We start from the raw sequence: 11,614 nt of genomic DNA, 5'->3' as shown, positions 1-11,614 counted from the left end.
TTGAATGTTTATTAAAAGATCATCAACATTTTCTTTTATCTACTAAACAGTAAGGGCTATTCCTATTGAGCATATGCCTCTGACTAGAATAGACAATACATATCAAACATAAACAACACTACAAATCGTTCATTGTTTTTTAGCAACTCAAAAAACTCGGTTTACCATAAATCTTTCTACTTTATGTTTTTCAAAAAATGTATATATATATATATATATATATATAAATAATAATAATAAGATAAGTATTTCCACTATGCTAGCAATTCTTGACGAATACAAGGAGGGAAAGAAAACGAAATCAAAACAACTAAATTCTGAACAGCTGCATAAATATTCTAATATAAGAAAAAAAAAACATCCATGAAAAGATACTTCAATTTTCCTAAAATTACAAAGACTGAATAGATACACATTCTCGAGAGAATGGCATTATCATATATATCCTCAGCAAACCCAGCTAGAGGATTTAATAAATAAAATGAATGGAACGATTCACTATATATATATATATATATAATAAAATGGGAAAATCGTAAAAGGTCGAAAAAAGGAAAGAAGTAAATGGAATGAAAGGAAGCCACTTACGGGCCAGTACGAATAGCACTAGATTGGGGAACAAGAGGCGAGCTACCGGGCAAAACGTTCAATATGGTAGATTTTTGGATCATTTGAGTTTTTGCAACTTCGACAATATAGCGAAATACAGAAGGAGCATGAGACTGTTTTTCGAGAATAGCTTCTGGATGCCACTGGACACCAAGGACATTTCCGTCATCGGATTCAAGACCCTCGCAAAGACCATCTTCGGCAAATACGGTTGGTTTGAGACCTATTCCAACAGAGTGGATTCCCTGGTCGTGAATGCTATTTACAAAGACTGGTTTTGATCCCATAATCGAGAGCATACGACCCGAGCGCGCAACCACCATATGAGCCAGATAATCCTTGTCCTTTCCGGGTCGGTGAACATCGGCGTAGCCAACATGGGCGACTTGTTGATGCAGGGTGCCGCCAAAGTACACATTGAGCAATTGGCATCCACGGCAAATTCCCAAGATCGGAAGATGACGCTTCATGGCAAAATCGACAATGGCCCATTCCAAATCATCTCTGACCACGTCCATGGTGACTGGCACGTTTGGTTTATATTCTTCGCCATATCGATTGGGATGAACAGAGTCTCCGCCGGCCAAGATGACACCGTCTACCTGGGTGGGAATTTTGCTTTTGGGCAAACCGGGATAGACAACGATTGGAGTACCACCTGCTTTGACGATTGCTTCCACATACAATGGAATATGATTGGCATATCCGACACTAAGAAGAATGGCTGGTCTGGCCATGAATTCAAATACAAAGTTGAATGTTGAATAAATTCGAAATAAAAAAGAAAAAGAAAGAAAGCCAGTTAAAAAAAAAGTGTTAAATTAAAAACGATAAACGATGAATGCACAAGATAAATAGAGCGACAAATTCTTAAGATATGTTTGTTTATTATACCAAAACCTCTATTCCTCCTTTAATTTCTTTCTCTAGGATTTACGAGCCTTTACAATTCACGTTAAACCAATTCCGATGTGAACGTTCTAATTGAAACCATTGGAACGAAACATGGCCTTATATAACACCGAACGCTAAAATTTCCGTGTCAAGGGGTCGTGCCCTTTTCCCGGTGACCTTCCGATGACTTGTTACTTTGTCACGCAATGCTACTTTCGCGTTAGAAATAGCGATGGATTCGTGATAAACGATGCAATCCCCACTTGGATGAGAATTTCTTTTGCTCAATCACGAAAATACATCATTCGCTTTGTTTACGTGCTTTTTTAGCTTAGAATATACAGAAATTGAAAAGAGAATCATTACGAATCGCCTCGTCAAAAAAATCCACGTCTTTTGGACTCGCTTTGTTTCTCAAAAAGGAAACGTCGTCAACAATTGGAAAAGACGCGGAAATTTTTGTCTCGTTAAAACCTGTTAAGCGAGCGCGTACAAGCGCTGGAAATATGTTTCGTCGTTGTTCCGTACTACTTTCTTAGAGAATACCATGGCATACGAACAACTTTGTTAAATTGCGTTACTATAAGCTTAATCATTAATAGCGCAGCCTCATGAGGAAACCCCTAGGTGGAACCAATCCCATCTGTATGGGATTGCTATCTTGGACACATGGAGTCATTCAACTCTTGTTTGTAAACAAGTAATGAAAAGAAATGAATGGAACATAGGATAAAAAGTTGAAACGTTGTCTATGCTTAAGACCTTGTATATGATTTGATTCACTAGGTTTTGTTTGTGTGCTGTTTGGATACACCCATTTTCTGTATAAACTTTGAGCAACGGTGATTTCTGGTTAAATGATAATTAATTCTGTGGGTTTTTTAATATGATCTTTAACGTTTGTGTTTCTTTTTTTTTTTTATTTATTTTTTTTTTTTTTTTGCTCAAGTAGTCATTTGAAATAGTCGATACCGATTTTCTGATATTTTTGCTTATGTTACAAACAATGTCTTGAGCTTTTGTTTTTCTCCTATAAGCTTACAAAGATCACACATTTCTAGCCTCTTCTGCTACTACTTGTTCTACCCTCTAATGTTTACCTTCCCCTGCACAAAAAAAAATAATCTGAAAACATAGTATTAGAGAAAAAAAGAAAGTTCATTGAATTGCTTTCAAACATTTTTTTTCCTATTTTTGGAATAATACGTAACCTTTTAACAAACAAAAAAGACTAATAAGTTAAATCCTTTCATGTGCCCCTAAATATATTCTTCTTGCTTGGGCGAATATGAATGATATCGAAAATTAAGGCTAATCGGACAATGCATGATATGAAATAAAACCATTTCCCACTCTTTATATGATTTTTTTTTTATTTTTTTAAAAAAATAAAGGACAAAAGGACAAAAGGACAAAAGGACAAAAAATCTTTCAGCATCTTTCATAACTAGCAACATGATGACCAAACTTTTGCAAGCTTACTTCTTTCTTTTCTTGGATGATCTTCATCATAATTATTGTAGAATTCTGCAGAATGAAAACCAGTGTTCAGGTCCAGTTGAGAAAGGGGAGGAATGCAACGGCGATCATATATCTTATAACCAACAAAAAAGATTAAAGCAACAACGGCAGCTAAGTATCCTTGGAAAAAATCACTGGCATTAGGTTTTCCACCCACGGGGAATAGTGATACGTAAAATTGGGCAATAAGACATAAAATATTGAAACCGAAGCCGATGCAAGAACCCCAAACGCCCATTGGAGAAACAAATGCTAGCTCATCTAATGTATGACCTTGTTTTTTGAAGGCAATACGGAAAATGATATGGGAAAGGCAAATACTAGCCCAACAGAAAAAGTTGGATAAACCAGTAAGAGCAAGTAGCCAATTAAATACTGTATCGCTAATATCATTTCCCTTCGTGTTTGCCTCGTTAATATAGGCAAAAAACCCAAAGGCTAAGACTACCAGCATAGCAAACAAAGGGCGGCCAAGACGATCGGTATAAAGAAAAACTCTTGGGGCATGTTTGAGAGTGGCCATACCATGCAGGGTACGTCCGGCCGTATACGTACTAGTGTTTGTTACAGATATAACCGAAACAATAATGACAGCATTGAAAACGGAAGGAAGACCTTTGATATTTGCTTCCTGAATAGCTAAAACAAAAGGAGAAGTGCTGGTACCAGATTGATTTCCCATCAGTCGAGAATCTTCAGGACTAATTAAAAGGCCAATCATCAAAAGAGAAACGCTGTAAAACAAGGCAATTCTCCAAAAAATTTGGCGAACACTTTTGGGTAAAGTTCTCTTGGGATCGTCAGTTTCAGCTGCAGCCAAACCAATAACCTCCGTACCCGAAAAGGAGAAAGCGGCTGTGACAAAAACAGAGCAAAATCCTTTAAATCCATGACGAAATGCATTCCGCCTAATGATACTTCCGCCGATGTACCCACGATGATCAGTGGGCACACCACCGCAATCAATGATAATAGCCAAGATAATAAAGCCAATTGTAGCTATGACTTTAATAAAACTCAAAATAAACTCCACTTCGCCGTATGCACGAACACCCAGTAAATTGATGATAATAACAGCTACCAAAAAAATAGAGATCCAGGCAGCACTATTTATGTCTGACCAGAATCGAAACGTAATAGCACACGTTGTAAGTTCCAAGGGAAAAGTCACAAAGTAATTTATAAAATAATTCCAACTAAGGGAAAATCCCCAAGCGGGATCGATAAATCGAAATGCATAGGTATTGAAACCACCGGCAATAGGATATGCTACAGACATTTCACCCAAAGCATAAATGGTGAAAAACATCATAATACCAATCAATGAATAGTTGATAACAAGACTAGCAGCACCACCATCTGCCAACGAGCTTCCTGAACCAACATACAAACCACTACCAATGGCACCTCCGATGGAAATCATCTGCATGTGACGATTGTTCAATTTTCGTTTCAAGCCCACACCATCTGGGCGATCCGTAGGCGGAGCTGGTCGAAAGTCATTCACTAACTTTTTAAAAAAGCCCTCTGTCTCGGGAGGTTTTTCATAAGATGAGGTACGGCTTTCAGAAGGGTATAACTTTGCCTCTGTAGTCTGAAAAGTAGTGGTATTTGACTCCGCGGAGTCAAACGCCTTCTTTTCCTGGCTATTCTTCCGATCAGCCTCCATCGTCGGTAAATAATTTTTCAAATCACCCTAAAAAGACAGGTGAAGTGTTCAATTAAAGATGAAACGCTACCAGGCGTATACAGCTGAGAAATTGAGAAATTAAGATGTCCTTGTCGTTCCTTTTTCAGATTACTTCAAACGTACTCCACAATTTTATAAGCAACGATCCCGTTCAGACCAAAAAACAAAATTTAAAAAGAAAAAATGTAAACGAAACACAAAAACAAAATATATAGGAAAAGGAGAAGTTGCGTTGAAAGGCCAAATTAAGGATATGAATAGATAGGTAGATAGGTATATGGCTGGGTACGGAAATTTTTACCCGATAAATTTTAGATTGATACCGAAATCGAGTGTGGCAAACGTGTCATTGATAATGGAGTGTAACCTGGGTTATAGGCATAGTGTGGTAGAACGTTTGATGAAAACATAATTAACGCAACGATGCTCTATAATCGTTAGAACAGTTTGCGCGCTGTAGTACAATCGTTCTATTTGGTTTCGCTTGTCTTATTTGTGAGTAGACAAGAGAAACTTCTGAGTTCTGGAAGACGCCGTAAGCTAAGTATCGTGAAAAGCTGTTTGGAACAATGTTGAATTGTTCTTGATAAAATAGCATATTTGCTTCGTCTCTCCCATTGATGCCATTCTTCCGTAGGCACTGAACAATGGTATTGCTTGGCTAAAAATAATTGCTATTTTTACTGGTTTTACGTAAGGTAAACAGAGGACGCTCGATACAAGTAAAACGAAACGGAAAAGCTCCTTGCGAATTTGGCAATAGAAAAAGAAAGAAAAGAAATTGCTTTCTACCTGCCTACCCAGGCGATTAGGAATCGCGTCGACGTTGATTATGCATGCTCCATTTCCTACTCTATTGCTCTGTTTACATATAATACTGCCACAATTATTTACGCTTATTTATATTCGATTTCTTTCGATATACTAGTATAAACGATGATTACGTGGGGTAACATCTCCACAATCCCTCTTCAGCTGTCAGCTTAGACGAGTCGAATGGAACAACAAAACAGTAGAGTTACACCAGCTTTTTAATTTGTACAGATATAATCAACTTTTGATTATGTAAACCTGAGATGCACCAATTTTTTATTCTTTTGAGTTACATTTTACGATTGCTTCGTCCACCTTTTTGTGCTTTAGTAAGCCTTTATGTCACCGTACGTCACAAGTTTCACAGACTCAGCATACAAAAAGCCTTGATTTTCCTGCAAGTATAATAAAATGTTTGCTACAAAATTCCGCAGGAACCTGTCACCGTTGACTCTCTTCTCTCACAAAGGTGGTCCGAATCCTTGGAGAACGGTTACTGCTTTGAAAGAATTGAATCTTCCTTACGAAACAATTTTTCATGACTTTGCAAAAAATGAGCAGAAAAACGAAAGACACCTTGCTTACAATCCTAACGGCAGAGTTCCTACATTGATCGATCATCATAACAATGATTACACAATCTGGGAATCCGATGCTATTTTGGCCTACTTGACAGACAGGTACGACAAGGAAAGAAAGATTTCATTATCTCATGATCATCCTGATTACCATCATTTACTTCAGTACCTCTTTTTCCAGTCGTCTGGTCAAGGAGTCATTTGGGGACAAGCTTCTTGGTTTAACTTTTATCACCCAGAACCTGTTGCATCGGCTATTAGTAGATACAGAAACGAAATTAAGCGTGTTCTTGGTGTTTTAGAAACGATTCTTCAAGAAAAAGAGTATCTTGTCGCCAACAAGTGTACGATTGCTGATTTGTCTTTTGTCACCTGGAACGCTTTGTTGCCAAGTATTTTTGGTCCAGGAAAGCACGAATTTAATGAAGCGCTTCCTCAATTGGATTTCAAAAAGGAGTTCTCCAAGACTTATGCTTGGCATCAACGTCTTGTTGAGCGTCCTGCCGTTGCTGCCACTTTGAAGGAACGGGAGCAAGTTCTTCAGCAATGAACGAATCAAAGATTGTTATTAATTTATTCATTCATTATAACCATAAAGCAATTTTCAAACAAAAGGAATAAGGTATCTACAATAATATGTTTTTTGATGAGTATCATGACTTTATGGTATTCAAGTACAGATAATGTAAAGATTACTTTTACTTCATTGATAAAATTACTGTAAAGAAAAAGTAAACGAAATTCTTACTATGATTACAAACAATTAACTTCATTTTGTAACTGTTGGATGCTATAGTGTTCATTGTCTTAAATTATCTATACAAAAGATCTCTGATGTTACAACAAGTGAGGCGAACGAATAGAAGCATCGACAAAAGTACCGCAAGGAGAGAGTTAATTAGATAAATATATTCGAATATGAATAATATTAACCAAAGCACTGTTAAATTTGTCAATGTTCTAGGCTCTTTTTCACTAATAGCAGATGATTGATTTCTCAATTAATTAAACAGTCATATTAACGAAATAAGCTATGTATTTCATAAGAGTGACTGAATACGCTCCGTTCAAACCACAACATCGACATTATACATGAAAGCTTCGTAAAAGTTGCTCTTTTTTTTTTTTTTTTTTTTTTTTTTTTTTTTTTTTTTTTTTTACAAAAAAAGCAAGACCCCCTATAGAAATTTAGTAGAATGCAGAAAAACGAAACTCGGCATCTGTAACAGAGTGTAACCCAACGGCATCACGAATACGCTCTTTCAACTTTATCGTCTCGTTCGGCCCAAATCGAATTCCGTAACCGTTGAGATACCTAGTACATTGGTCTTTTGTTAACCTCTCTATATCTTCAATTGAATAAATTCGCGGTAAATCAATGTCCGGTAATTGACCATTTAAATATGGAACAATATCAATCGATTTCCCTAAAGACCTCATCTGAATGTTGTGCAATCTATAGTATCGATACTCCTGTTTATTCAGCTTTTGATCTATTCCATCGAATCGCAAATTTTGTCGTTGTTCCATTAAGACCACTTCCTGCCTTATGGAACCTACTTCCTGCCTTAGGGAACCTACTTCCTGCCTTAGGGAACCTACTCCCTGTTTCAGAGAGAGGAACCCACCATTAGGATCATTTAAAAAATTGACAAACCATTGTGGAGGTTGACTGTTATTTGTTTCCTCTTCATTTCTGTAGTGGTTCAAGCGGCTTTCGATCGCACGTAATTGTTCAAGTGCACGCATATTATTTGTAAAATGAATGACAGTTCTTTCATACTCTTCGTTTTGAACATTCATTTCTCGGTTTCGTAAAGCAATTCGTTCAAGGCTTTGTTCCAACTCATGCCTCTGGAAAAAATAATTTTTCTCATTGAGGGCATTTCTTAAATCATTTAAATAGCGACTTAATTCCGTAACGTTCTCCTGTCTTGGAGGAGGGATACCATATTCATTCGTATACAAATACTCATCGTGGGCTAACAAATTTTCACCTTGCATTTGTGATTCTTCACCCATTTTATTAAATAAATAAAAAAATAAAAAATTTCCTGGTTTATGTAAAGAGTCAGAGCATCAATTCACTTTTCGGAATTCTTTGTTGTTGGTAGTTGGTATTTGGTAAATGCATATACAGATTTGTAACGAATTGAAGGGTTAGCACCGTAAATAAGTTCATAATTTGATAGTACATAGCTAATGTCACTGGCAAAGTCTCACTTGGTATAAAAACAAGTTATTGTCATAACTGGTATACGATATTACTAATATTTTGATACAGTAAACACATTGTATTATCGAATTTGTTATTACAAAAAGTAAATGTTCATTTTTGCGATTAAAAATTTTATAAATTTAGAACTAAAGTTATCTAGAAGCTGACTAATCCTAGAAATATATGTATACCTCTAATTGAGAGCTCAACTCTTCAGATAGGAAGATTTGACTGATCTAGCTAAATAGATTGTTCATAACACTTTGTTAGTGAATCAGATCCCTGGGAGCTATTGCTATTCAATTCAAGTAGTACCAAAGCATCCAATTTAAGTCAAACATACAATTTATTGAATTGTTATTACATACATCTTTTTCACTGAATACTTATTCTCATAACGAGTGAGATTCATCCTGTGACAAATACTAAAAAAAAATGTTTTACACAAAATGTAAACAAAGCACGAAAAAGCCGGTGGAAGAGAGAGGAGGAGTTTGAGTAGAAGTAGAAGTAGAAGTTTTATAAGTGCTGTAAGAAACTAATATAAGATAAGGAAATCAAAAAGGCAAGTACCTCTGTTTCGTTGTATGTGGTTTTTGTTTCACGGAATGCCTGTAAAAGTTGAAAACAAGCCCAGTGTCTGCCTAAAAAAATTTTATTGAAAAGAGTGAATTGTATTTCATAAAAAATAAGAAAAACATTCATCGCTTCTCATAGTTAATACGCTCCTCTCTCTACCCAATCTAATGAAGTGGACCAACCATATGGATAGTACTAGTTTGCATCAACAAAATTTGAAACATCACGTTGTATCCCATATGACTTAAAAATGTGCCAAAAGAGAGTATAAAATAAAAAGAGAAGGAATAGAAAAAGAAAAAAACCTACAGCACCCCGGATTCCCATGTTGTCTCCAACCATAGTACTAACGAGGCCCTCAGACGCTTAACTGCAGTGATCGGACGGGAACTGGTGTTTTCGCCTAGGTGTGGCCGTAGACATCGATTTGCTTTGTAAAAACAACAGGAGTAATTTGTCTTGCTGTAGTTTTGTCTTTAACATTGTGTGTTGGCCTGCTATCCTTTAAGATCCAATTCGACTCGGCTCTATCTTTGGTTATTTTTCATGGCTAAATGGAGAATGATTTGTTTCATTACAAAATTGGTAAAGTGCAACACTTGGATTGAAATCAAACTGTTTTTCCCTGTTCTATTGATTCACATTGTGCTAGACCACCACCACCACCACCACCACCTAGGAAAAGGAAAGCTGGACGAATAAAGTTGGAATATGCGAGAACGTTCGTTACTTTTCATCATACAAAAGAGGAATAGATGATTTTTCTAGAGGTATCGAGAATGACGAGGGAAGCTGTAGTAGTAAACAAAAGGATTCAAAGAAAAGAAAAGAAAAGAAAATTCTATTTTCTTATTCAGATTGAAAAAAAAACTAAAAAATGACAAGAGAGATGAATGAATTGCACGGAAATTCGTGGAATCCCGGTGGTGGCCAAGTGGCCAGGCCAGCAGCATCTAGAAAGTACTAGGACTCGAAAGAAATGATCGACCCATCGTTGTGTTCAGGTATAAATAGGAGTGAAGTAGGGTCCATTCGACAACATTGACAAAAAAAGAACGAGAATTATTTTATAGTTTATTTTCAAGTGTGAAAACAAGCGCTGTTTACAATGTCTCTTCAACCTTTCTTCGATTTATACCCATTTCAAGACGGTCTTTCTGACTTTTTGAGTTATTCTCCTCGTGTCCAACGCCAGAATCGTGCTGTTGATTTGTCACCCGCCATTGATGTTCACGAAGGCAAAGACACGGTTGCTGTTGATGTAGAACTTCCTGGTGTCAAAAAGCAGGACGTTCAAGTTCATTACGACGAAGGAAAGCTTACCATTTCTGGTAAATCCGTGAATGAGCGCAAGAGCGAAGGAGATCGAGGAAACCACAAATGGTCAGAGCGTCGCTTTGGTTCCTTCTCTCGAACTATCTCTATCCCCAGCAGGATCGATTCCGATCGTATTGAAGCTCAATTTTCCAATGGAATTTTGAGTATTCTTCTGCCCAAGGTAGAGCAATCTCGCTCCAAGAAGCAAATCGCCATTCACTGAATCTGAGACCGAATTGGAAAAACTTTGATGGAGCAAAAGCAAACCGATTGACAAGTTTACGACCATTATGTTTTCATGATAATTTAGCATTGGCATTTTTGATGAAAAATAATCTATGAATAATTTAATCCAAAAAAGTTACTGCTGATCTTATTGTTAGTGAGATGAATCCACGGATGGGAATTCCGTAGCTTACAAGTAGCGCCAACTATATAGTAAAGCGTACATGCAAAAGGTAGTTTTTACATAGATGCTAGTAGTAGTACCAATCAAACGTAATTAAACCCTGATGAACCTGTCATCCATACGATTGCATTTTGTCATAAGTGGAATTCCATTCATAAAATTCATGATAGAATGATATGATTATCTGGTAATAATCTAAAGTTGGTAAATTTCGACTACTAGGCACGCAACAAGTAAAAAGCAAAAAGCAAAAGATGGAAAATACACTGATCATCGCGCCGTTTTTTATTTTGATTATAATCGTTTTTAACATTGGAAACTTCTACTTGGGAGTAGTTTCACTACCCACTTGGGGTTTCTAAGAAGAAAAGGTTTGGACTTACCGTCATTTGTTGCCAATAGAAAGAGTAAAGGTTATAACTTCATTCTTGAAATTCAAAGATACTGTATAAAATCGCCAACTACCACCTAAATCTTTAGAACTAAAGTTACAACTGACCTTGTTAATTAGATTCATTTTCACCTAAATTATGAAGTAAAACAAAAACCATTTTACGGTTGTTTTTGCAATTCCTTTAAATCCTTCCAATGTAATTATTTCACGCGAAAAATCCTACCTTTACGGCGTGAAAATCTTGCCAAGAAATGATTCACGCTTTAATTCGGTCGGTTGGCAAGCTTCATAATAACTCACATTTTATTTTGATACTTACAATTCATCAAACTTTACGCTCTGATTCACCTGAGTAAGACTTGAAAATGATTGACTATAGTTTAGATACCCTTCAAGTTTCTCCTTGTATGTATAGTCAAGGGATGATCACGGCAACGATTTCCTCCCCGCTTTTATGACGAATAACTTCTGCTGGAGCGGGTATATAAGATCTAGGATTTCCTTTTAACTTGCCAGAAATATTTGGTAAGGAATTTTTTCCCTTAGCTCCATTTTAACTACCATATAAAGTTTCTCGTCTTCCGATTTTAGT

The 11,614-nt window shown here is 36.5% G+C and overlaps 5 protein-coding genes and 1 non-coding gene across 6 annotated transcripts; 2 read left to right on the top strand and 4 right to left on the bottom strand.

Annotated features, from left to right (window-relative positions):
- Window positions 1–584: 584 nt before the first annotated feature.
- On the bottom strand, window positions 585–1,346 carry SOMG_00024 (class I glutamine amidotransferase family protein; the record flags this gene model as incomplete). Its single annotated transcript, XM_056178823.1, has 1 exon — window positions 585–1,346. One exon carries the CDS (start codon window positions 1,344–1,346, stop codon window positions 585–587), a length of 762 nt encoding a protein of 253 aa, XP_056036799.1.
- A 1,604-nt stretch (window positions 1,347–2,950) lies between these two features.
- On the bottom strand, window positions 2,951–4,693 carry SOMG_00023 (plasma membrane arginine/lysine amino acid transmembrane transporter Cat1; the record flags this gene model as incomplete). Its single annotated transcript, XM_056178822.1, has 1 exon — window positions 2,951–4,693. The coding sequence occupies one exon, from the start codon at window positions 4,691–4,693 to the stop codon at window positions 2,951–2,953; it is 1,743 nt and encodes a 580-aa protein (XP_056037115.1).
- Window positions 4,694–5,938: 1,245 nt separating this feature from the next.
- Window positions 5,939–6,655, top strand: SOMG_00022 (glutathione S-transferase; the record flags this gene model as incomplete). The annotated part of the gene is made up of 1 exon (XM_056178821.1): window positions 5,939–6,655. The coding sequence occupies one exon, from the start codon at window positions 5,939–5,941 to the stop codon at window positions 6,653–6,655; it is 717 nt and encodes a 238-aa protein (XP_056036793.1).
- A 638-nt stretch (window positions 6,656–7,293) lies between these two features.
- SOMG_00021 (cell surface glycoprotein) lies at window positions 7,294–8,127 on the bottom strand (the record flags this gene model as incomplete). The annotated part of the gene is made up of 1 exon (XM_056178820.1): window positions 7,294–8,127. The coding sequence occupies one exon, from the start codon at window positions 8,125–8,127 to the stop codon at window positions 7,294–7,296; it is 834 nt and encodes a 277-aa protein (XP_056036794.1).
- A 1,077-nt stretch (window positions 8,128–9,204) lies between these two features.
- SOMG_10004 lies at window positions 9,205–9,319 on the bottom strand. The gene has a single exon (XR_008803537.1). It is a non-coding gene; the product is annotated as a 5S ribosomal RNA (ribosomal RNA).
- Window positions 9,320–10,010: 691 nt separating this feature from the next.
- On the top strand, window positions 10,011–10,442 carry SOMG_00020 (hsp16-like protein; the record flags this gene model as incomplete). The annotated part of the gene is made up of 1 exon (XM_056178819.1): window positions 10,011–10,442. The coding sequence occupies one exon, from the start codon at window positions 10,011–10,013 to the stop codon at window positions 10,440–10,442; it is 432 nt and encodes a 143-aa protein (XP_056036795.1).
- Between the last annotated feature and the right edge of the window lie 1,172 nt (window positions 10,443–11,614).

Source organism: Schizosaccharomyces osmophilus, chromosome 1 (assembly GCF_027921745.1).
Source record: "Schizosaccharomyces osmophilus chromosome 1, complete sequence".
NCBI classification, from domain to species: Eukaryota; Fungi; Ascomycota; class Schizosaccharomycetes; order Schizosaccharomycetales; family Schizosaccharomycetaceae; genus Schizosaccharomyces; species Schizosaccharomyces osmophilus.
Note: the sequence above shows the minus strand (reverse complement) of the source record. Positions and strands in the feature narration are given on the sequence as shown.